Source organism: Podarcis erhardii (genome assembly GCF_964252035.2).
Source record: "Podarcis erhardii genome assembly, chromosome: 2".
Classification (NCBI taxonomy): Eukaryota; Metazoa; Chordata; class Lepidosauria; order Squamata; family Lacertidae; genus Podarcis; species Podarcis erhardii.
This window is the reverse complement of record NC_138498.1, coordinates 81,549,989-81,571,388: the sequence shown is the minus strand read 5'-3', so window position 1 is coordinate 81,571,388 and position 21,400 is coordinate 81,549,989. Positions and strand designations below refer to the sequence as shown.

The following is a 21,400-nucleotide window of genomic DNA, read 5'->3' as shown; positions in this document are numbered from 1 at the left end:
CCCCCCCCCCACTCTTGACTAAAATTTAATCATTTTGGTGTCTGGTCTTCATGGTCATCTTCGCCATTTTGGCATAAGCCATCATGAACACTCATTCAGCCAAATGCACCTAAATAATAATAATAATAATAATAATAATAATAATAATAATAATAATAATAAATTTTATTTATATCCCGCCCTCCCCAGCTGAAGCCGGGCTCAGGGCGGCTAACAACACTAAAACAGTACAACATTATAAAAACATTATAAAAATTAATTAAAATCAAAATTGATGGCAACCATAAACTAAAGTTTTGTAAAGATTGCCAAAGGAGGGAGTCAGGCTGCGCCCTGACCAAAGGCCAGGTGGAACAGCTCTGTCTTGCAGGCCCTGCGGAAAGATGTCAAGTCCTGCAGGGCCCTTGTCTCTTGTGACAGAGCATTCCACCAGGTTGGAGCCGTAGCCGAAAAAGCCCTGGCTCTAGTTGAGGCCAGCCTAACCTCTCTGTGGCCTGGGACCTTCAAGGTGTTTTTATTTGAAGACCGTAAGTTCCTCTGTGGGGCATACCAGGAGAGGCGGTCCCGTAGGTACGAGGGTCCTAGGCCGTATAGGGCTTTGAAGGTTAAAACCAGCACCTTAAACCTGATCCTGTACTCCACCGGGAGCCAGTGCAGCTGGTATAGCACCGGATGAATGTGATCTCTAAGCGAAGACCCCGTAAGGAGTCTCGCTGCGGCATTCTGCACCCGCTGGAGTTTCTGGGTCAGTCTCAAGGGCAGCCCCACATAGAGCGAGTTACAATAATCCAGTCTGGAGGTGACCGTCGCGTGGATCACAGTGGCTAGGTCAGGACGAGAGAGGTAAGGAGCCAACTGCTTAGCTTGGCGGAGATGAAAAAATGCCGCCTTTGTTATAGCTGCAATCTGCGCCTCCATGGAGAGGGAGGTATCGAAGATTACACCCAAACTCTTAACGGACGGTGTTGGCACTAATTGCACCCCCGCAAGAGATGGGAGTTGCCCCCTCAGTCCCATGTCGTCCCGTCCCAGCCAGAGGACCTCTGTCTTCGAAGGATTTAACTTCAACCGGCTCCCACGTAACCATCCAGCCACAGCCTCCAAGCATCTGATCAGTGTGTCTGGGGCCGAGTCAGGGTGGCCGTCCATCAACAGATAGAGTTGGGTGTCATCAGCATACTGATGGCAGCCCAGCCCAAAACTCCGGACAAGCTGGGCGAGGGGGCGCATAAAGATGTTAAAAAGCATCGGGGAGAGTATTGCACCCTGGGGCACCCCACACACCAAGGAGTGGCGGGATGACAATTCCCCCCCAAGCGCCACCCTCTGTCCCCGACCAGAGAGAAACGAGCGCAGCCATTGAAGGACTGTGCCCTGGATCCCCAGGTCGGCAAGGCGGTGGTCCAGGAGTTCGTGATCGACCATGTCGAAGGCTGCTGACAGGTCTAGAAGAATCAGCAGCCCCGACCCGCCTCGATCCAGCTGCCTGCGGAGATCATCTGTTAGGGCGACCAGAGCTGTCTCGGTCCCATGACCAGCGCAGAAGCCGGACTGGAATGGATCCAGAGCTGATGTTTCACCCAGAAACCTACCAAGCTGTTCAGCAACCGCTCTCTCAATCACCTTACCCAGGAATGGAAGGTTCGAAACCGGGCGGTAAATGAGTTGTGTTGTGACCTATCAGGTATTTGTATACCAACCCAGGAAAAATAAGTTTATTGGTGGCTTTTCTCCCATTGTGGAGATGCTGCAAAATTAAGTGGGATGTGGAATGATTTGTCCTGAGCTCTGCATGAAGCAGGTGGATCTTCAACCCCAAACCCTTGAACGTTCCTCCTCTCTGGCAGCCACATTGACTGTCAACTGTGACCATTGGAAAAGGCGCTGCATGAGATATGCTGGAAGGCAGTTACATTTGCTTTGTTTTCAGCAATAAAATATATATATATACTTTAACCTATGTTCCAAGCAGTTTTCCATGCAAATAGATGTTTTCTATGCAAACCGTAGCTTTTTATGCAAAGAAATGCATCACGAGGATGATTTTATTACTGAAAATGGCTAAATCTGAGGCAATAGCCCTATAGGAGGGACATCGCAGAAGAGGCAGTGTATAAGAGACAGAGAATAATGGACATTGTCAGGAAACATGGGCAAACGTGTGTTCTTTTTATAGGAATTGTCATTGCTTAAAAATAGTTTGAGAATCCCTCAAGTAACATTTACCAGGCCAATCCCCTTTCCATAGAGCTAAGAAAGAGACTTTGTGGATCTGCTGTTGTACATTCTCATAGAAGAGGCTACCAGAGGAAAAACTCATAATGTTCCTTTGATTCCTATTTGTGTTTTCCCTCTGGGGCTTCCTTGATAATGCAAGCAGGGCCTTTCATACTTAATTGGCACGTGACACCGACAATTTCAAGAAATTCCATCGGTCCTTTCTGTATCTTCTTTAGTCTTATCCCTAAGCTAGGAGGAAACCAGCTTGAAAAGGTTTCTGTCGCTTTTATTCTATGGAATGCCCAGGCTTATTCATTTTCTATAACAAACCCCATAAATGCTCCCATTGTTCAGTACAAGCCTATTGGACAGGATTGATTTTGTAATGATATTATTATAATTAATGCTCACATTGCTGCAGATATGTGAACATAAGAATGCAAGAACCTGAGAAGAATCCTGCTGGATCTGACAAGAGACCTTTCTAGTCCCAGAGTGGCCAACCAGATGTCTATGTTTATCCCCAGAAGTGGGACATGAGGACAATAGCACTCTCCTGCTCTAGTAGCCCAGCATGTGGTAGCAGAGGTAGGAGAGCATAGTCATCATGACTAGCACATGCATGCATACAATTGACTCTTCTAAAGTCTTGAGTGCTTCTATTCAAAGCAAGCTAAAAGAAAACAGGGACTTGTCAGCATACTGGACTACTGAGCCAGCTTAACATCTACAAGGTAAATATCATTCTAGTCTCCCAGCATACACATACATAGCTGATACTCAGTCCTGGTTACTCCATACTGCTCTATGCCTGAAATCTTCTAAAGCAGGCATCCCCAAACTCGGCCCTCCAGATGTTTTGGAACTACAGTTCCCATCATCCCTAGCTAACAGGACCAGTGGTCAGGGATGATGGGAATTGTAGTCCTAAAAACATCTGGAGGGCAGAGTTCGGGGATGCCTGTTCTAAAGTGCAAAGATCAGAACCAGCTAGGTTACGAGAATTGCAAACTTCGCTCTGCAGGAAACATATATTTGGCAAAGGGACCCTTCACTGTTTTCTGAGTGCAAGATAACTTCTCTTCACAATTAATTTGATCCTAACTATCTCACACTTATATCCTATTCTGGCACGTTTCAGATTTAGGAAGAAGTGTATAAAGGGTTGTCAGGGGCTCAGGAGCTGAGGCACAGGGAAGATGGGAGATGGAGAGCGAGGGGGAGGAATCCGAAGGGAGCGTAGGAGGGGACAGTGGTCCGAGGGATTCCATGAGCCTCTCCAGCGAATCGGAAGATTCACAGAAGGGAGCGCCAGTGGCCAGGGGCAGGGGGGTCCCAAGGGGAACGCCCCAGGAGCAAGGGGGCAGCAGGGACTCCCAGAGCAGTAGTTGGAAATCAGGACCAGCTTCCCCACCAGAGCAGAGTGAGGGGGAAGAGTCCCAGGCATCGGGGCCAGTGCTTTCCCCACCAGGGAGAGGAGACGAGGCAGAGCCTACCACGCCTCCCTCGGAGAGTCGGACAACGGAAGGGAGGTCAGATCCGGCCAGTGTCACGGAAGAGGGAAGCAGTGATAGAAGTAGTGTAACGGTTAGGAGAAAGGTCACTGGGTTGGCGCGAGAAGCAAGTTCAAATGTACAGGAGCGCGGGACAGCAGAGAGTGAGGATTGGGAACCGGGTCCTAAAGCACGCCGGAGGCAGGGGGAGGAGCTAAGCGACTCAGCGTCGGAAGAGTCCAGAAAGGGCAATGCCCCAGAGGGCAGGAGGACCCAGAGGAGAAGAGAGCAGCGCAGGAGGTGGAGCAGGGCTAGGATCTTAAACTGGTGTGGAAGGGGCGGAGACTCAGACGGGACTTCGCCGATCTAGAGTCTAGACGTAGGGCTGCACGCTCTGGCTTTGAAATGGAAATTAAACTTCAATAAAGACTTTTGTACATAACATCAGCCTGGCGTTGGTCCTCTGTGAGCTGGGACCTAGAGGCAGCTCTAACAAGGGTCATTTTGTAAAGCACCATATTCCTATCTCTTCTATATATATAGATATATTTGCTCCTTTATGTGCTTTATACATTTTAGGCATTACTAAAAATAGAGGTGCATCATTGAGCTAATAACATTTCAATATTCTGTCAGGTTTCCCCTTCCCCTAACAGTGAACAGATCAGCTTACAATGAGTGAGGTTCCTTTGGGACACAGAGCATGGGAGACTCAGGATATTTTGGCAACTACTTATTTATTTGCAAATATTTGGGCTAAGCGTGTGTAGTGGAACTAAACTACCAAGCACACTGGCTTTGTAGCACCCTGAGCTACAAAAATATTTCAGAGAAATGGCAGGAGTAGGGACTGTGGCTCTCCAGATGTTGACAGATTACAACTTCCATCACCCCTGACCATTGGTCATGCTGGGTTAGGGGGATGGGAGCTGAAGTCCAGCAACATCTGGTGGGCCACCCCCCCAAAAAAAAACCCTGCCAGGTATTATGGATTAAGCAAGCAAAAACTATCTGCAAGAACTGCAGGTATAGAGGGAGCAAGTATATAGATATTCTTTCTAAGAAAAGTGTGGATAGTGTTTGATTTCCTAGACCCAGACTAGAATGACACAAGTTTTTAAAGTGTGTGAAGGATCACTGAATAAGGCTGTGATCCTAACTAACCACCTGAAAGCCAACCCAAGGAATACAGTGGCACTTACTTCTTAGTAATCATGGATATTATTATTATTATTATTATTATTATTATTATTATTATTATTAATTGAATTTATATACTGCCCTATACCCAGGGCGGTTCACAGAATAAAATCAAGATATAAAACCACAAAATACCTAATAAAAATAAAAACAACCCAATAGCCCCCTCCCTCCACAAAAAACACATTTTAAAAGGGCATAGGATGTAAATTGGATCAACCATACGCCTGGTTAAAAAAGAATGTTTTTACTTGGCACCTAAAGGTATATAATGAGGGCGCCAGGTGAACTTCCCTGGAGAGAGCATTCTACAGACAAGGAGCCACTGCAGAGAAGGCCTGTTCTCGTGTTGCCACCCTCCGAACCTCTGGAGGCGGAGGCACACCTCATATGGAAAGAGGTGTACACAAGAGAAGATCAGTCTGCAAGAAAAGTAAATCATACTGGCTGTCCCTTAAAATTGTTTGCAGGCAGCTACCTTATGCAAGGTCCATACTCTTAGTCCAAGCCAGTACAGTGGTACCTCGGGTTACAGGTGCTTCAGGTTACAGACGCTTCAGGTTACAGACTCCGCTAACCTGGAAGTAGTACCCAGGGTTAAGAACTTTGCTTCAGGATGAGAACAGAAATCGTGTGTCGGCAGCACAGCAGCAGTGGGAGGCCCCATTAGCTAAAGTGGTGCTTCAGGTTAAGAACAGTTTCAGGTTAAGAATGGACCTCCAGAACGAATTAAGTTCTTAACCCGAGGTACCACTGTATTGCCCACTCTGCTAGCCTTGGGTCTTTCACTTTACCTGATATTTTTGACTGCAACTGCTAGGGATTGAGCCTGGGACTTCCTGTGTGGAAAGCATGCGCTCTGCCACTGAGGTATGTTGATGCAATACTAATATGACATCATTGCGGGGGGAAACTGGCATAAAATGGAAGTGGAGAGCATGCGTTGCTATGGGAACTTTATATTGAAAAGCATTTCCCCTCACAATTTTTATACTTCAGAACATGAAAACAGCTTTAGTTTCCTGTGGTGGTGACGTTCTTGTCATTATCCACAGTGACATATCCATATGGGGGGTGGGGGGAGAGGGTGGAAAAATAGCCCTGCATTGTCCTCTACAGCGATTAAAAGCTGAGCATAACACGTTGCCTTTTGTTGTGGGTTTAACTTTGCTTCATAGTAATTTTGTCTGGTCAGTCCACAGATGAATGAGAAAAAATAACACTTTGGTTGCTCAGAGACTCTGTGTCATGAGAAAAAAAATCTGTAACTTCCAGATGGTTTTCTTAGTGTAACCAAAAGATAATATTTGAGTCTCTGGGGAGGCCTGTAAATAGCCAGCCTGATATTTCACAGGATCATCCTATCTGTCCTGTTATGTTTACAGTAACATACCAAAATCCTAGTGTTCAATGACACTAGTTCTGTCATGATGGAACCTGCGTGCATGTGTGTCACTGGCTTCAGTTCAACCCTAATATTTCAAACGAGGATTTGTGAAAATAAGCTATTCCCTTAATATAGTCTCTTAGTGCTTCAGCGAGAAAGCTGCCTTTAAGAAATGCAGAGTAACCTATCTACTTCCCAATAAATATTTCCCAAGAAATATCTATTTCCCACACTTATTTGGGGAGTACATCTCATTAGACCCAGGGCAGTTTCCCTATCGCCCAGTCTCAAATCTTCCATTCTTGGGCAAGGTGATTGAGCGCGTGGTTGCTGAACAACTCCAGGCACGCCTGGAGGATGCGGACCATTTGGATCCCTTCCAATCGGGATTCAGGCCTCATCATGGGACTGAAACTGCCTTGGTCGCGCTGGTTGATGATCTCCGGCGAGCTAGGGACAATGGTGAGAGTGGTTTCCTAGTTCTGCTGGATCTCTCAGCGGCCTTTGATACAATTGACCATAACATCCTTCTGGACCGTCTAGAGGGGCTGGGAGCTGGAGGCACTGTTATACAGTGGTTTCGCTCCTTCCTCCTGGGCCGTGTTCAGAAAGTGGTGGTGGGGGATGAGTGTTCAGACCCCTGGGCCCTCACTTGTGGGGTGCCTCAGGGTTCCGTCCTCTCCCCCATGCTTTTTAACATCTATATGAAGCCGCTGGGAGAGATCATCAGGGTGTTTGGACTGGGTGTCCATCAATATGCAGATGATACCCAGCTCTACCTCTCTTTCAAATCAGAACCAGTGAAGGCGGTGAAGGTCCTGTGTGAGTGTCTGGAGGCGGTTGGAGGATGGATGGCGGCTAATGGATTGAGGCTGAATCCTGACAAGACAGAAGTACTGTTTTGGGGGGACAGGGGGCGGGTATGTGTGGAGGACTCCCTGGTCCTGAATGGGGTAACTGTGCCCCTGAAGGACCAGGTGCGCAGCCTGGGAGTCATTTTGGACTCACAGCTGTCCATGGAGGCACAGGTCAATTCTGTATCCAGAGCAGCTGTCTACCAACTCCACCTGGTACGCAGGCTGAGACCCTACCTGCCCGCGGACTGTCTCGCCAGAGTGGTGCATGCTCTAGTTATCTCCCGCTTGGACTACTGCAATGCGCTCTACGTGAGGCTACCTTTGAAGGTGACTCGGAAACTACAACTAATCCAGAATGCGGCAGCTAGACTGGTGACTGGGGGCGGCCGCCGAGACCACATAACACCGGTCTTGAAAGACCTACATTGGCTCCCAGTACGTTTCCGAGCACAATTCAAAGTGCTGGTGTTGACATTTAAAGCCCTAAACGGCCTCGGTCCAGTATACCTGAAGGAGCGTCTCCACCCCCATCGTTCTGCCCGGACACTGAGGTCCAGCGCCGAGGGCCTTCTGGCGGTTCCCTCATTGCGAGAAGCAAAGCTACAGGGAACCAGGCAGAGGGCCTTCTCGGTAGTGGCGCCCGCCCTGTGGAACGCCCTCCCATCAGATGTCAAAGTGATAAATAACTACCTGACATTCAGAAGACATCTTAAGGCAGCCCTGTTCAGGGAAGTTTTTAATCTGTGATATTTTAGTGTATTTTTTGTTTCTATGGAAGCCGCCCAGAGTGGCTAGGGAAACCCAGCCAGATGGGCGGGGTACAAATAATAAATTATTATTATTATTATTACAGTGAACAGGAACACGCTGTATGGCTGGAATATTTATTTGAGAGCAAGTCCTGTTTACAAACATGCTTAGGATCCTCTGGCCTGATTACCTTCAGATGATGGCAAGTTGATGCATTCTTGGTACTCCCACTTTCTGCATTTCCATTGTACAGTCTGAAGAGGAGCCCAAGCAGGTGCGCATGATGGGACAAGCCCACCACTGTCTTCTGTACCTGGTTGTCATAGTGATGCACACCTGTGAGTCTCTCACAGACGCTCAAGGATGCACAGCCATTCATGAACTCAGCAGGGCATTGGGAAGAGAACAAAAGGAAGCCATCTGCAAACTCACTCATGGTTGCCGTATCTTGCAATAAACTTGGTGCATCATTGATGGTAGAAATGTCAGTTGATGCAAGGTTTCTGGAATTTAATTTTGACAGATAAATATTACTAAAGAAACTAGTGTTTGTGGTCCAAAATTAATGCTACTGGATATTTTTGATGATGTTGTTGTTTAGTTGTTTAGTCCTGTCCGACTCTTCGTGACCGCATGGACCAGAGCACGCCAGGCCCTCCTGTCTTCTACTGCCTCCCGCAGTTTAGTCAAACTCATGCTGGTAGCTTCGAGACCACTATCCAACCATCTCGTCCTCTGTCCTCTGTCCTCTGTCGTCCCCTTCTCCTTGTGCCCTCCATCTTTCCCAACATCAGGGTCTTATTTTTGATGATATCAATGTAAATATATTGTCAAAACAATTGGTTTTAATTATGATATTGGCAGCATGAATAGTAATCCAGAATGCGGCAGCTAGACTGGTGACTGGGAGTGGTCACCGAGACCATATAACACCGGTCCTGAAAGACCTACATTGGCTCCCAGTACGTTTCCGAGCACAATTCAAAGTGCTGGTGTTGACCTTTAAACCCCTAAACAACCTCGGCCCAGTATACCTGAAGGAGCGTCTCCACCCCCATTGTTCTGCCCGGACACAGCGCCAAGGGCCTTCTGGCGATTCCCTCCTTGCAAGAAGTAAGGTTACAGGGAACTAAGCAGAGGGCCTTCTCGGTAGTGGCACCCGCTCTGTGGAACGCCCTCCCATCAAATGTCAAGGAAATAAACAACTATCTGAATTTTAGAAGACATCTGAAGGCAGCCCTGTTTAGGGAAGTTTTAAAGTTTGATGTTTTATCAAACATCATCATTATTAATAATATTCTGTTGGGAGCTGCCAAGAGTGGGTGGGGTGTGTGTGTGTGTGTGTGTGTGTGTGTGTGTGTGTGTGTATGAAATTATGTAATTGCAATGCAATGGAAAACAGCCCAAAATTGATCTTCATAGTCCATTTCAGCTCCCAAAAGCTCTCAGCTAAAGGTCTTTCCAAGCCCAGCTTCCTGATTTCCTTTTAATATGAAATACCTGGGGCATTATCTATGCATATGATGCTGCCATGGAAAAGGAACCAGGTTCCTGATCCCTGGATCACCTCTTTTTCAAAGCTAGTTTTTACTTTCTAAAGGACCAAGGGAACTAAAATAGTGGTATAGACCCTTGTCCTTGTTTGTAGCTTTATAAATAGCATGTGCTATACAATTTCTGTTTGTAAAACCTTTTAAAATATAGGAGACCAGTTCAAGGTTGCATTAAACCTTTTACAGAATACGTTCAGTTTTATTCAACCTAGCACATAGCTTAAGGATAATAATCTAGTGCTCTTCCTAAGCACACAAAACCCACCAGAGCTTTCTGTTCATTTCAATGGAGGGTGCATATCTCTCTGAGCATGCAGAAGAACTACCCGTTTCATGTGAAGGCAATGCGGCTGTTCACCTGTGGATAATGCACAGCTACATGAAATTACTTTGTCCTCGCCCTGCTTAAAAGAATCGTTTTTCCTGTAAAATCCATTGAAGCAGACAGAACTGGAAGGACCATATAAGTTAGCGCTAGATACTTTGTTTACACAAAGTCCCTAGATTAGTGATTAGTTTCAGTTACAATGGATGTTGGGCACAAGGACTCAAAATATCTCTTGTCTCTAACCACGGAGAACTGTTACCATTCAGAGCAAGCGGAACTGGGCTGGCTGGATGAACAATGTGGCTGGCTCTACTGCAGATGACGTCTTTTGGTGTCCTGCTCAAGGCCCTGACCACTAGAGGTCACTGAGTAAGCCAGAATCACTAGGTGTTTTCATAGTTCTTCACCATAAAGGCATTTAACAATTAAAGTATTTTCCTTAGGGGATCCACCTGTTTGGCTTAGGTTCTGTTCCATTTGAAACCTGCCCAGAGGAACTTATGGTGAAGGGCAGGTTAATTTTTTTTTTAAAAAAATGAATTAATGAATAAAATTTATCCCAAATGAACCACTGCTGTCAGTGCCATCTACCGAACAGCAGGAGTCTCTGGAAATGCGTTTGAATATGCAGATAAAGTAAGAACATGGGATGAAATATTTTTACTTTGAAATCCACCTAGTCTAGAAGACATCAAATATTTAAACCTGCTATGCTATTTTATTTAGGAAATGTAACAGCCAGAACTCTGCAGCCAATCAATACATAATAAGAAATATTGTTTCTGCCTAATAAATTGGCTCCAAGTCACAACTCATTGTCTTATGGATACATCTCTCTGAGTCTATTCCTGGCTAAGTGGCAAATAAATTGCAGTTTTTGTCACTCATGTATTAAATGATCTATTATTTGTGTTTAATAAGCATATGGGATTTAAACTTCACTGGGATGCACACCAGGGATATACTTCGGTTTATTCTGATACACAAGAGGCATATGCCCCACCCTCACAAAATTGCCTAAGAGCATGCTGAACATCTGATAAGTGATGACTGATAAGACCACTTCAAAAGTTAGCAGTGATACAGGCCAAAACAAAATTGGCCTCCAGATTGAAAACACAAATAAAGCTTGTATTTAAGTGATCAATGAATGATCTTGATTCATTAATTAGATAAATTTATACCTTGCCCTTCAAATAAATTCCCAGCGAGGCTAACAATACATAATAAAGGATACATATCCTGGGGAGGGGGAAATATTTAAAACACATTTCCATCTCCAATTGAGGTGATCTTCTAGGGGAGAATGTTGTAGCCTCTCCTGTGATAGATACTGAAAATGACAGCATCTCAGGATGGTCAGTGTTTCTGATAGTAATAGATGCATGCCACAGGACAGAACTACACTGTATCTTGGCAAATATCCCTTCGCAAATGCACATTTCCTGATATAATGCAGGAGAAGATCAGCAGGTGAGAGAGAGGGCTACTTAACCCTGTAAGTACTCAGCAATAGAGAGCCAGTGTGCTGCTGTGGTTAGACTACTGGACTGAGGGAGACCCTAGTTCAAATCTACACTCAGCCATTCAGCTTGTATTACCTTACAGTGCTGATGCGAGGATAAAATGGGAGTGCTGAGGTAGGGGACTATGTATGCCTCCCTGAACCGCTTGGTGCAATAAATTGAATAAATTATCCTTAACAAATATCCTCAAGGCCATTTTCTACCCTAGCCGAGTTTACTTCCAAGACTGATGACCATCACTACCTTTTGTGGGCTCACATGCCATAGTTTAACTATGTACTATGTAAATATGTACTTTCTTTTAATTGTCCTGAATCTTCCACATTCAGTCTCATTGGATGTCCCAGGTCCCAAACCAGTCCTTGGGGGACTGCACTTCATACATCTCTCCATTCAGAGAATTGTCCATTTATTTCTAGTCTCTGCTTCCTGCTCCTTAGCCTTAGTCATCCACAAGATGACTTCTCTTATTCCACGACCGCTAAGCTTACTCAGGGGTCTGCCATGAGGTACGTTGTCAAAAGCTTTTTGAAAGTCTGAATTCACCGTGTCAACTGGATCATCACTATCTATAGCCTTGTTGACACTCTCAACATGAGACAGGTTGGCTCTGCTTTAGGAAGGCCCGTTCTTCTGTATGCCTTGATTATGTCACCTTAACCATACTTTTCGCAGGTTTTCCTGGGGCAGATGTTAGGTTAACCAGCCTATAATTTCCCAGATCCTCACTGGATTCATTTTCTTTAAAAATGGTGTTTCATTGGAAAGCATGAACTGGAAAGTAGCCATTGCAAATGTCACCTACACCCACACAAGCATTACAGAGGAAACATGGAGGTTAGAAACCCCCATGTTTCATTTGTAATGTACCATTTTGCTCCCCAGTCACATGCAGTGGACCCCATGAAAGCACTTGCTGCCTGTGCACCACTGGCATGGAGATACCATATGCAACGGCAGTGACCATATATGTGATAGGTTTTCAGATGTTGACACCACCATATGGAAGTGCTATGTGTTTGGTTGCTTCCACATGTAAGCCATAACATTTAAAATGCCTCTCAAAGGAGAGCAATATAAGAAAGCACATGAAGGCTGTTTTTTAGGCTGGATAATGAATATATATGACTTCAATATGTAATCCACTCGCTTGGCATCTCTTGAGGAGCCCTTTGGGTTCCTATTAGTTATAACAGCCCATCCAACACATTGGTTGAAGGAGTTATATATGTAAAGTCCTATGATTCATACATCAGACTGAAATTAATTTTAGCAAGGAATATTATAAGCTTTTAGTTATTTTTAGCATCTTATACAGAAACTCGAAAAACTTTTGCATAAAACAGAAATAGACACAGTGAACTTTGGAATTAGAGGCTCAGAACTAGAATCAGAAACAGTTATCACTTTCTGAGAGCAGCAATGCTGAGAAGGAAGACAGAATTGCAGCGAACCACACATGAAACCCTAGGTATGTATGAAAACATCCATGTGGGTTTTCAGGCAGGCAAAGAGAAGGCAATAATAATACTGGTGAATAAATGTACATTTTATTTCCTTGTGAAAACCAAGGCCAGAAAATATTCCAGCCAATGCAAAAATAAAATGCTATATTGCCATTCATCAAAATTACAGGAAGTTGGCTAAATTTTACAGGATATGATACAGAAATGCCCACCAGAATGTTTGCCCACTGGGAACAGGCAAGTTATTCAATAATTGACAAATTTATTTGTTTCTTGGAAAATAGATGCTTGGGCATGTGTGTGACCCTATGCCCAGTGAGGCTGGAGTAGGGAGCTGCCATTTTAGACAAGGATAGCATATATCATTGAAAAATAAAGATTGACAGTGCAATCCTTTGCATATCTAATCTGATGGAAGTACGGTAGTCCCAAGAGAAAGGGAGTGTTTGCAGGTTATTTATGACTCTTTTTGCTAGACTAAAAGTCACAGATTCTCCAAACAGAGCCTTATCTTTCTTTTCAGTGTTCCGATGATGCTTTTCTTACCTAAACCAGTCAAGTGGTTCAGGAGAAGACAGCTGTGCAGACAAACAGGCTTCCAGACAGTGCACACTATATAAGTTGGATGAAAGCACCCACATTTAAGTGGATTGAAAAAGGTAGCCTATGACTTCCAAGCATTTAATTTTCTCATTTAGCAAACTTTAACTATCAAAAATCTATAGGATTCTGGAGCAGCCTAAACCATTTTTTAAAGGTTCATATTAAATTATAAATAATAATGATAAATGATTTGGTCCTTAACAAGTTTCAGTGGACCAATTAACACCGCATTATCAAATACATCAATTATATTTCTTAACAAAGAAATAACCAGAATTTTCACACAGTTTAAAATAGCCATCTGTCAGATTAAACTTCAAGTTTTTCATTTAAAAAGAATTAGTTTTCTATTTTGAAAAATAAAGCTGTGGTTGCCTAGGTAATGTTTTTTTTTTAATTTTCAGAAAATATGTTTAGTGGATTGTTGCATTTCTTTTTCTTTTTTCTTTTACACAGAGAATGAATACCCTTGTTGTCACTTCCAGTCTTAGTCCTCATTTCAAACAGATTGGTTCAGATATTATTTGCTACCATTATTCATTTACCTTTATTTATTTCAAACCTTTTGCACCATACTCCTTGACAAACAGGTGGCACGTGTAGCAGTGTACAACCAGCAGTAATAACAACAGTTCAGATATTAAAACTAATGATCATGTTCAGAGAATGCTTAGTTGGCCAATTATTTCATTTAGATAGATATAATGTTTAAAAATCTCTGGGCATAATGTTACATCTTTTCCTGATTCCTAACTTTCGTTTGCAAGGAAGGCATTTTGCAGATGAAGAACTAAGAGTGGGAGATGTAATTTCATCGCAGCCAGTCTGAGAGGCTATGGACTAATGAGGCTTTCCATCTACCAGTTAGAAGGGAGTCCCACTCTGGAATGTGTGTGTTGTGCATTCTGCCCTTCAGCTTCTCTCTCTAGAGAAAACACATAAGGAGCATAAGGAGAATTTGGGTTGCAAATTTTGCCCTGAGGCTAAACTACATGTTACTCTTATGTGTAGTGAGCAGCTACTACTACTATGGTATATTCTCTTTCCTGAATTAATTACAGGTACATGGAATTGAATTGTTACTTGAGATCATAGCATATGTGAAGTGGGCACTTCTCTTTTCCAACCCAAGTCACAATCAAACTATAGTTAGGTACTATAGTGGGGGAATCAATCCGTATCATTGCATAAATGTCCAGGTTCCTTAGAAGCACATGCATCTGCCTATCTACATCTAAGCAGTGGATGGCAAGGTGGGGTGGTGGCACTCACCTGCCCTCCTGACAGCTGAGTTGCTGCTCTTTAGCAGGTGGGGTAGGGCAATGGAGAATTTGTAGTGGTGCAAACACACCAGCAGAACAGCTGGATTGGTCCCATTGGTGTGTTTGCACTGTGCCAACTCCCATGCTGCTTTATTCCCTCTCTTCTGCCCAGTAACAGAAGTGATTCAGCTGCCAGGTCACCCAAGATCTTGTCCACTACTAATAGACAGATAGGTAGATAGGTAATATGCAGAAGAAGGGCCCTGGCTGGATCAGTTCAAAAGCCCATCTATTCCAGAATCCTGTTTTCAGGATAAGTTGGAAGGGACCCTGAGGATCATCTAGTCCAACCCCCCACAATGTAGGAATATGTACCTGTGACCTTGGCATCATCAGCACCATGCTCTAACCAACTGAGCCAGCCAGGTGCTGAGTGATGCCTGTGGCAAGCCCACAAGCCGGACCTGAGTGCAACAACCACTCTGCCCACCTATGATTAGCAGCACCTGATATTCTGAGGGACATTGCATTTGGCAGTGAAGGTAGAAGGGGGATGGAACAAATGGCAGTTGGGACCAGCCCAAGACACTTTGCTGCTGCCTGAGGCAAAAGAGCAAACGGTGCTCCCCTCCCCCCAGTCAAGGTGCATAGCAACCACGGCTGGCCAAGATATTTCAGCACCTGATGCCCCAAATCCCATAAGGAAATCCCACAAGCAATAAGAATGCAATAATAAATCTCAATTTACTGCCCTTTCATGACACCCCAAATTAGCCGCCAGAGGCGGTGCCCTCCTTCTGGCTGAAGCGCAGCAAGCGGCGACCCATGGATGTGCGGACACCGCTCCCTTTTGATTCGCAGCGTTTATGTTAAATAACCGGCTGAAGGGAAAGAGGAGGTCTCCCTCGGGGGTGAAAACCACCGCCGGATCCGAGCAGCTTCTCCCTCCTTCCCTCCCTGCAGGCGCAGAGCAGCGCAATCCGGCAGAAGTCACGGGCTGTTCCCACAGCGTGCGATACACGACTCGTTCCTCTCTCTTGCTTATTCCTTTTTTCCCGTCGTGTGCACCGAATGAAGCGCGAGGTGAAATAAATAAATAACAGGCCCGGAGAAGCTGCAGGTGGTTTTCTAACCATTTATGAGGAAGGAGGAAGCTCCCACCGAGGAGATCGCAAATAGGGCTGTGCCTAACCAAGTCCCCAGAGGGGAGAGCTTGCATCAGGCAGGGGAAACCACGCCGCGAAGAGCACAACAATCCTATGGAAACATCCCGCGTCCTCCTCCTCCTCCCGACTTCACCCCGCCATTTTTTTCAGTCTGTCCCCAATCCCCCACCCCCAATCCCCTGTTGCCTTTCCACTCGCAGGACTAAACCCGCGCCTTGGCATCGCCTGCTCGTCATGACCCGCCCTCTCCAGGCCTCCCTCAGCTCCGCGCGGCGGCCGCTTCAGCCCAGACGCGTGCGCGCGCGCACACACACACACGCCCGCCCGCCCTCACCCCCCCCCATTGCCCCCATCGCTTTACAGCCCCACGGGAGGGCAAGGGTCAGCACGGGCTGCGGCTCGGGCAGAGGGCATGCGCAAACAGTTGCCACCAGCGAACTGGAAGCGAAGCGACAAGAAGGCTATTTTATAAGAAGGAGAAGCAGCGAAATAGGCAACCGCGCTGTGGGGAGAGGGAGGCGGGTGTGTGTGTGTGTGTGTCGTCGGGACGTGCTCTCCGCCGCTGAGGAGGGGGAGCCGAGCCGGCGCTCTCCTCATTCCCCGGTGACACGAGGCGGGTCTAGCAGGGGGCCACCTCCTCCCAGCCCTTCTCATTGGCTGCTCGGCGATGCCCGTGGCTCCCGGCCCGTCCGTTAAATGGGACGCTCATTAGAGAGCAGTTTCCATTGACAAAAGCGCCGAGGGGGGGAAAGAGGAAAAGAGGACGCGCTCGAGGGGCGCGTGGGCAAGCGCGGGCCGAGGTTTCCTGCACGCTGGCTTCGGCGAGGCGGCAGCGAGGGAGAGAGCAGCCGCGCTCTTTCGCCTGAGGGGGATTATTCTTGTTTCTTCTCCTCAGCGCCTGGCCGGTGGCTCGCCGGAGCTCTCCCCTGAGGCGACGTTTGGACGTCGCCGCGAAGCCGAGAGGATCCCCGGCGGAGGGGGCTGCGAAAGGACGAGGCTGCCCGGCGGAGGGGAGGCGGGGGCTGCAGAGCCCGGCCTGTGAGGGCGGCGGCGGGCGCGCGTCTTGCAGGGGCTCCATGACTGGGAACGGAAGAATCGAGCCGTCCCTCTGCCACCCTCCCGCCCCCAACCTCCATGGGCGGCAGTGAAGATGGGGAGCCCCTCTCCTCCTGGTAAGTCACTCCCTCCGCGCGAGGAACCTGTCTTGTTGTTAGCTCTGCCTGCCTGCCTGCCTGCCTGCCTGCCTTCTCTCCCTTCCCGGGCTGCGCAGGTGAGCAGCTCCATTGTGCAGCCGAGGCACCTGCTTCCTCCAGCCGCCCGCCGCCGCCCTCTTCTTTGGCGTGCTCTGGCACTTGACGTCGGTCGCCGCCTGCTTTACAAGGGACGCCGCCGCCGCCGCAGCCCCTCGCCTCCCCCTCAGCCCGGCTCGCTGCGGCGGCGGCCTCGATGGTGCGCCCTGCCCGCGCTGGCGCTGCTGCTGCTGCTGCTGCTGCTGCGCGCTATCATCTAAGCGGCGGCTTCTCTCGCAGAGCTGGGCAGGGCGAAAGACCAGCCCCGTCCTCGTGCTCATTTGACGACGGCGACGCTGCCCGTCTTTTTAGCGCTCGAAGCTTGCGGCGAGGGGGGTGTCGGGGAGCGGCAGGTGCGCTCGGGCTTCCCGCTGGGCGAGCTTCGCCTTGGCTGCTCGCATCCCGCCCTCCGCTCCCATTTTCCAGCCTCAATATGGCTTTCCACCGAGGAGCTGCAGTGTGACTGAAGTGGGCAAAAGGGGGCGGGGGAGGCGGAGGGCCGGGGTGAGGCGAGAGCGCGTGAGCGGCCCAGGGGGGTCTCGAAGGCTCTGCGTGGGCGCGTCGCGGCGGAGGGAGAGGCGAGAGGGGAAGCCCGGCTGGAGACTTTGGGCAGAGGGGGGCGGGGATGGCGGGGGGGGGGGCGAGCTGGGCGACGGAGACTGCGCTCTGCTCTTTAAAGGGACGGATAACGTGGAGTTGGAGAAGCGTCTGAGCGGCTCGTGGCTGAAAGGCACTGGCTAGGATTTGGGGGCGGGGGAGCGAGGTTGGAACCGGGATCCTGGCTAAGGAAAGGGGCGAGCCATTGACTCGAGTTGCCTGGGAGGGAGCTGCACTTGGAGACAACCCCTAGCAAAATTCCTCGGAGAGTCCCTGTCTCTCCATCCTTCTGCCTCTCGGGAGCTTTTGCATTTGATGCTCCTTCCAGCGCTCCTCACGCCTTCGAGCGTGGAGAGAGGCTGTCAGGAGATCCTCTCCGGAGTTGCGCCCTGCGTGTCTCGCTGAGGGGGGCGGGCGGCGGCGATTCCCCTCTTGCAGGTGTCCGCCGCCGCCTCCTCCTCCTGGTCCCTGGCCAGGTGGGGCCCGCAGCCTCCTGACCGCGCTCTTTCTCTCTTTCGCCTGGCAGGTGGCTGGGCTGAGCTTCCCCGGAAGGATGCACCGTGATGACTCCCCCCGAGCACCGTCGACGGCCGCGGCGGCCCCGCCACCTCCTTCTCCTCTAGCGGCAGCTGCCGAGAGCTCAGCTGTAATGGAAACTGGGGGCGAGGCCAGGACAGCACCTCCGCGGCGGGGAGGCGAGGTTGGAGCTGCTGTCGCTGCAGAACGCGCCGGCTTCCCAGCGGCTGCCGCGGCGGCTGCCTTCGCTCCTGCGGGTGGAAAGGGTATGAATATTGATGGAGCAGGCGGCGGCGGCGGCGGCGGCGGCAGCGCGTCGGGCATGGACCCTGCTGCAGTGCCGCGAGGAGGCCGGCCCGCGGCCCCCGCCCCTTTCCTGCGAGTGCCTTACGCCAAGGATCCCAAAGCAGCCCACCAGCGCTTCCTGCGGAGGAGCGTGGTGGACTCCGACCAGGAGGAGCCCACCTTCGAGCCGCCCGAGCCGCAGCAGCCGCAGCAGAAGAAGATCATCCTCTTCTCCAAAACCAGGAGGATAATCGCCGAGAGGGTGAAAGCAGGGCAGAGGCCGGTGGTGGAAGAGGCGCAGCCCGGGGAGCAGCCCGCCGAGCCGGCCAAAGCGGCCGCCGCCCCGGAGGGTCTTCCTAGTTCAGCAGCAGCAGCAGCAGCAGCAGCAGCAGCAGCAGCAGCCGCAGCCGAGGAGCCGAAGGAGAGGAGCGGCAAGGAGGATGCGGAGAAGAAAGAGGCGGCGGAATCTCTCAAGGAGCAGAGCAAGTCCAAGAAAGAGGAGGCGGAGGATGAGGAGGAAGAGGCCGACATGAAGGCGGTGGCCACCTCCCCCGATGGCAGGTTTCTAAAGTTTGATATCGAGCTCGGAAGAGGGTCTTTCAAAACAGTCTACAAGGGACTGGACACGGAAACCTGGGTGGAAGTGGCTTGGTGCGAACTCCAGGTAAGTGGCAAGAACTTATCTGAATGACTTTTTTGGGGGGGGGGGAGGTGTGTGCTTAAATGCCCTGTAAGCTGAGGACAGAGTGCAGGAGAGTGTCATCTAAAAAAGCTTTGTTGGAATCGTCTCTACAGCTTATCTTGTTCCTGGGCTAACTATAGCTCCCGTGTTTTCATTGGTTCCGGCCCTTCCCCCACATCATATGCATGCACACTCCTCCCAGGTTTAACTCTCTCAGCCCTGTGATTTGCCAAGGGCAAGGTGCCTCTAGTGTAAACTAGAATTTTAAAAAATAAGCTGCTCAGCAAATGTCAAGAAGGGCCTCCAAAGGGTTAAAACGTTCCTGGACCTGCTGCATTGTAGGCTACTAGAGTCTGAACTAAATATTCCACAAAATGTAGCACTTAATCACAGCAAAATACTTTTAATTTATCTTGGAAGAATGTACAGTAATTGCTTGAAGCAGTTGTGTTACAATGCTTATGTGAGTGTTAAAGGCACCACAGGGCTGTTTTTTGGTTTTACAGTGCCAGGCTTTGTCTTACTTTACTTGTAGACAATACCACAGGCAGGGTTATTCTATGGAGTTTGAATAAGAAGCAAATTCCATTGGGTCCTACAGGTTTTACTCTTAAGGAAGTTTGCATAGGTGATTACTTACAGTGGGAGTAATCCCAGATGGCCATAGGATTGTACTGTTTATTATGAAGATCTTTTAAATGTCCTGAATGAATTGGAAAATGGAAATATTAATGTTACTTTGGCTCAATATGAGCATTTATCTAACTGAAGGATCTGATTTGATATTAAACACAGTAGTGTCATCTTTTCCCTCCTTCTAAAAAAGACTTTCTGTTTAACTTAAAAAGGGAAACATAACTGTGGCTAACATTTATTTGTCAAAGGTCACGTAAACTATATGGCAGGATACTGAAATGACTTTTTGAACCTCACTTCCCGTTCTAAAACAGAATAGACTTTCCCCTTTTTGCTCTATGTCTTTATTCATAATAGACCTTTATCTTCTCTACCACACATGCTCAAGTGAGAAAAAGCATCTGTGATATTTTCAGTCCACTTCTCTTTCCCCTTCTCTATTTTTGTTGCATATTATATTTATGATGTGGCTGTGGGAATTGGTCATAATTCACATTTTTGTTTTTGTTTTGTTTGTGAAGCTGTTTTGCAGAAATAGTCTTCATGGGGTCTTGGAACAATGGTTGATTAATAGGACAAAATAGCTGCTTCAAATACCTTTTGCAAAGTTGCAGCCAACAAGGAATGCATACTTTTCATTAAACTATGATAGGATGATGACTGGTTGTTACCTCTTTCTAATCACTTAGACATTCTGTATTCTGTGATATTTCATGCAGCAGACCTGTAATGTTGAATTATAAAATTGATGCTGACCAGCTTGTGTATGAGTATCAGAATGAGACCTTTTTTTTTTTAAAGACCCTTGGTCCTGAATTATCCTGCTGTTTGTAGGGGTCACATTGTAAACTGAATCTAAAGTGTTATGTCCTGCAACATTAGACTTGATTGAGCTACTTATAATGGAACAAATTGCAATAATGTTGAAGCTTTGGTGCAACTGGAGACTAGTACGAGAGCAAGCACATGAATTAGTAACAGAAGTAGATGCCATTGTTGAAAGAAAGCTATGTATATTTATAGGGTTGTATCCAACTGAGTTCTAGACCCACTGGAATGACTGAACCTAAGTCATGCCTATTAACTGCAGCTGATCTACTCTGAGCAGGTCTAGCATTGGTTACCACCCCATCACCAAAGTTTTAATGCAGCATCCTGTATCCATTTTAGGTTTATGAGAGAGGGAGGAAGTATTATCCAACCCAGTTTAGCATTTAATCGTTCCAGTTACAAATACGAGTGCTGTAATGTAGCTTGTCTGGAGTCAGTCATAACTTTGGTAGTTTTATAAAATCATCTCTTTAAAAATATACCATAATAGCAGCCTATGCATCTGCAAATATTTAAACCTATGGCCATCCAGTTTAATAGAGTGCAACAAAGTTGCAGTGTTAAAAAAAGAGAAGAAAACACATCTCTTTGTTTGTTCACTTTCTAATCACATTATTCATAACTTCTATGTTATCTCAAGTAATCCCCCCCCCCCGGTACTGTATTAAAAAGCCCCATCTTAATATTTCCTATGTAAATAGCATGGATCAATACCCCTAATTATTTTGGTCACCCTTTCTGTACCTTCTTTCC

The 21,400-nt window shown here is 47.5% G+C and overlaps 2 protein-coding genes across 5 annotated transcripts in view; one reads left to right on the top strand and one right to left on the bottom strand.

The window, feature by feature from the left end:
- Positions 1-21,400, bottom strand: part of NINJ1 (ninjurin 1) — a 436,658-nt gene that overhangs the window by 81,625 nt on the left and 333,633 nt on the right. The gene's annotated exons all lie outside the window — the stretch shown is intronic.
- The window catches only part of WNK2 (WNK lysine deficient protein kinase 2), a 113,072-nt gene continuing 108,009 nt past the window's right edge, over positions 16,338-21,400 (top strand). For 2 of the 3 annotated variants that reach the window (XM_081848789.1, XM_081848790.1), the window contains exons 1-2: positions 16,340-16,983; positions 18,224-19,162. In XM_081848789.1, coding sequence (XP_081704915.1) covers positions 18,251-19,162 — 912 coding nt within the window. In that variant the 5' untranslated portion in view covers positions 16,340-16,983; positions 18,224-18,250. Of the gene's footprint in view, positions 16,984-18,223; positions 19,163-21,400 lie in introns of all 3 variants that reach the window. The other variant, XM_081848788.1, reaches the window with a different exon arrangement.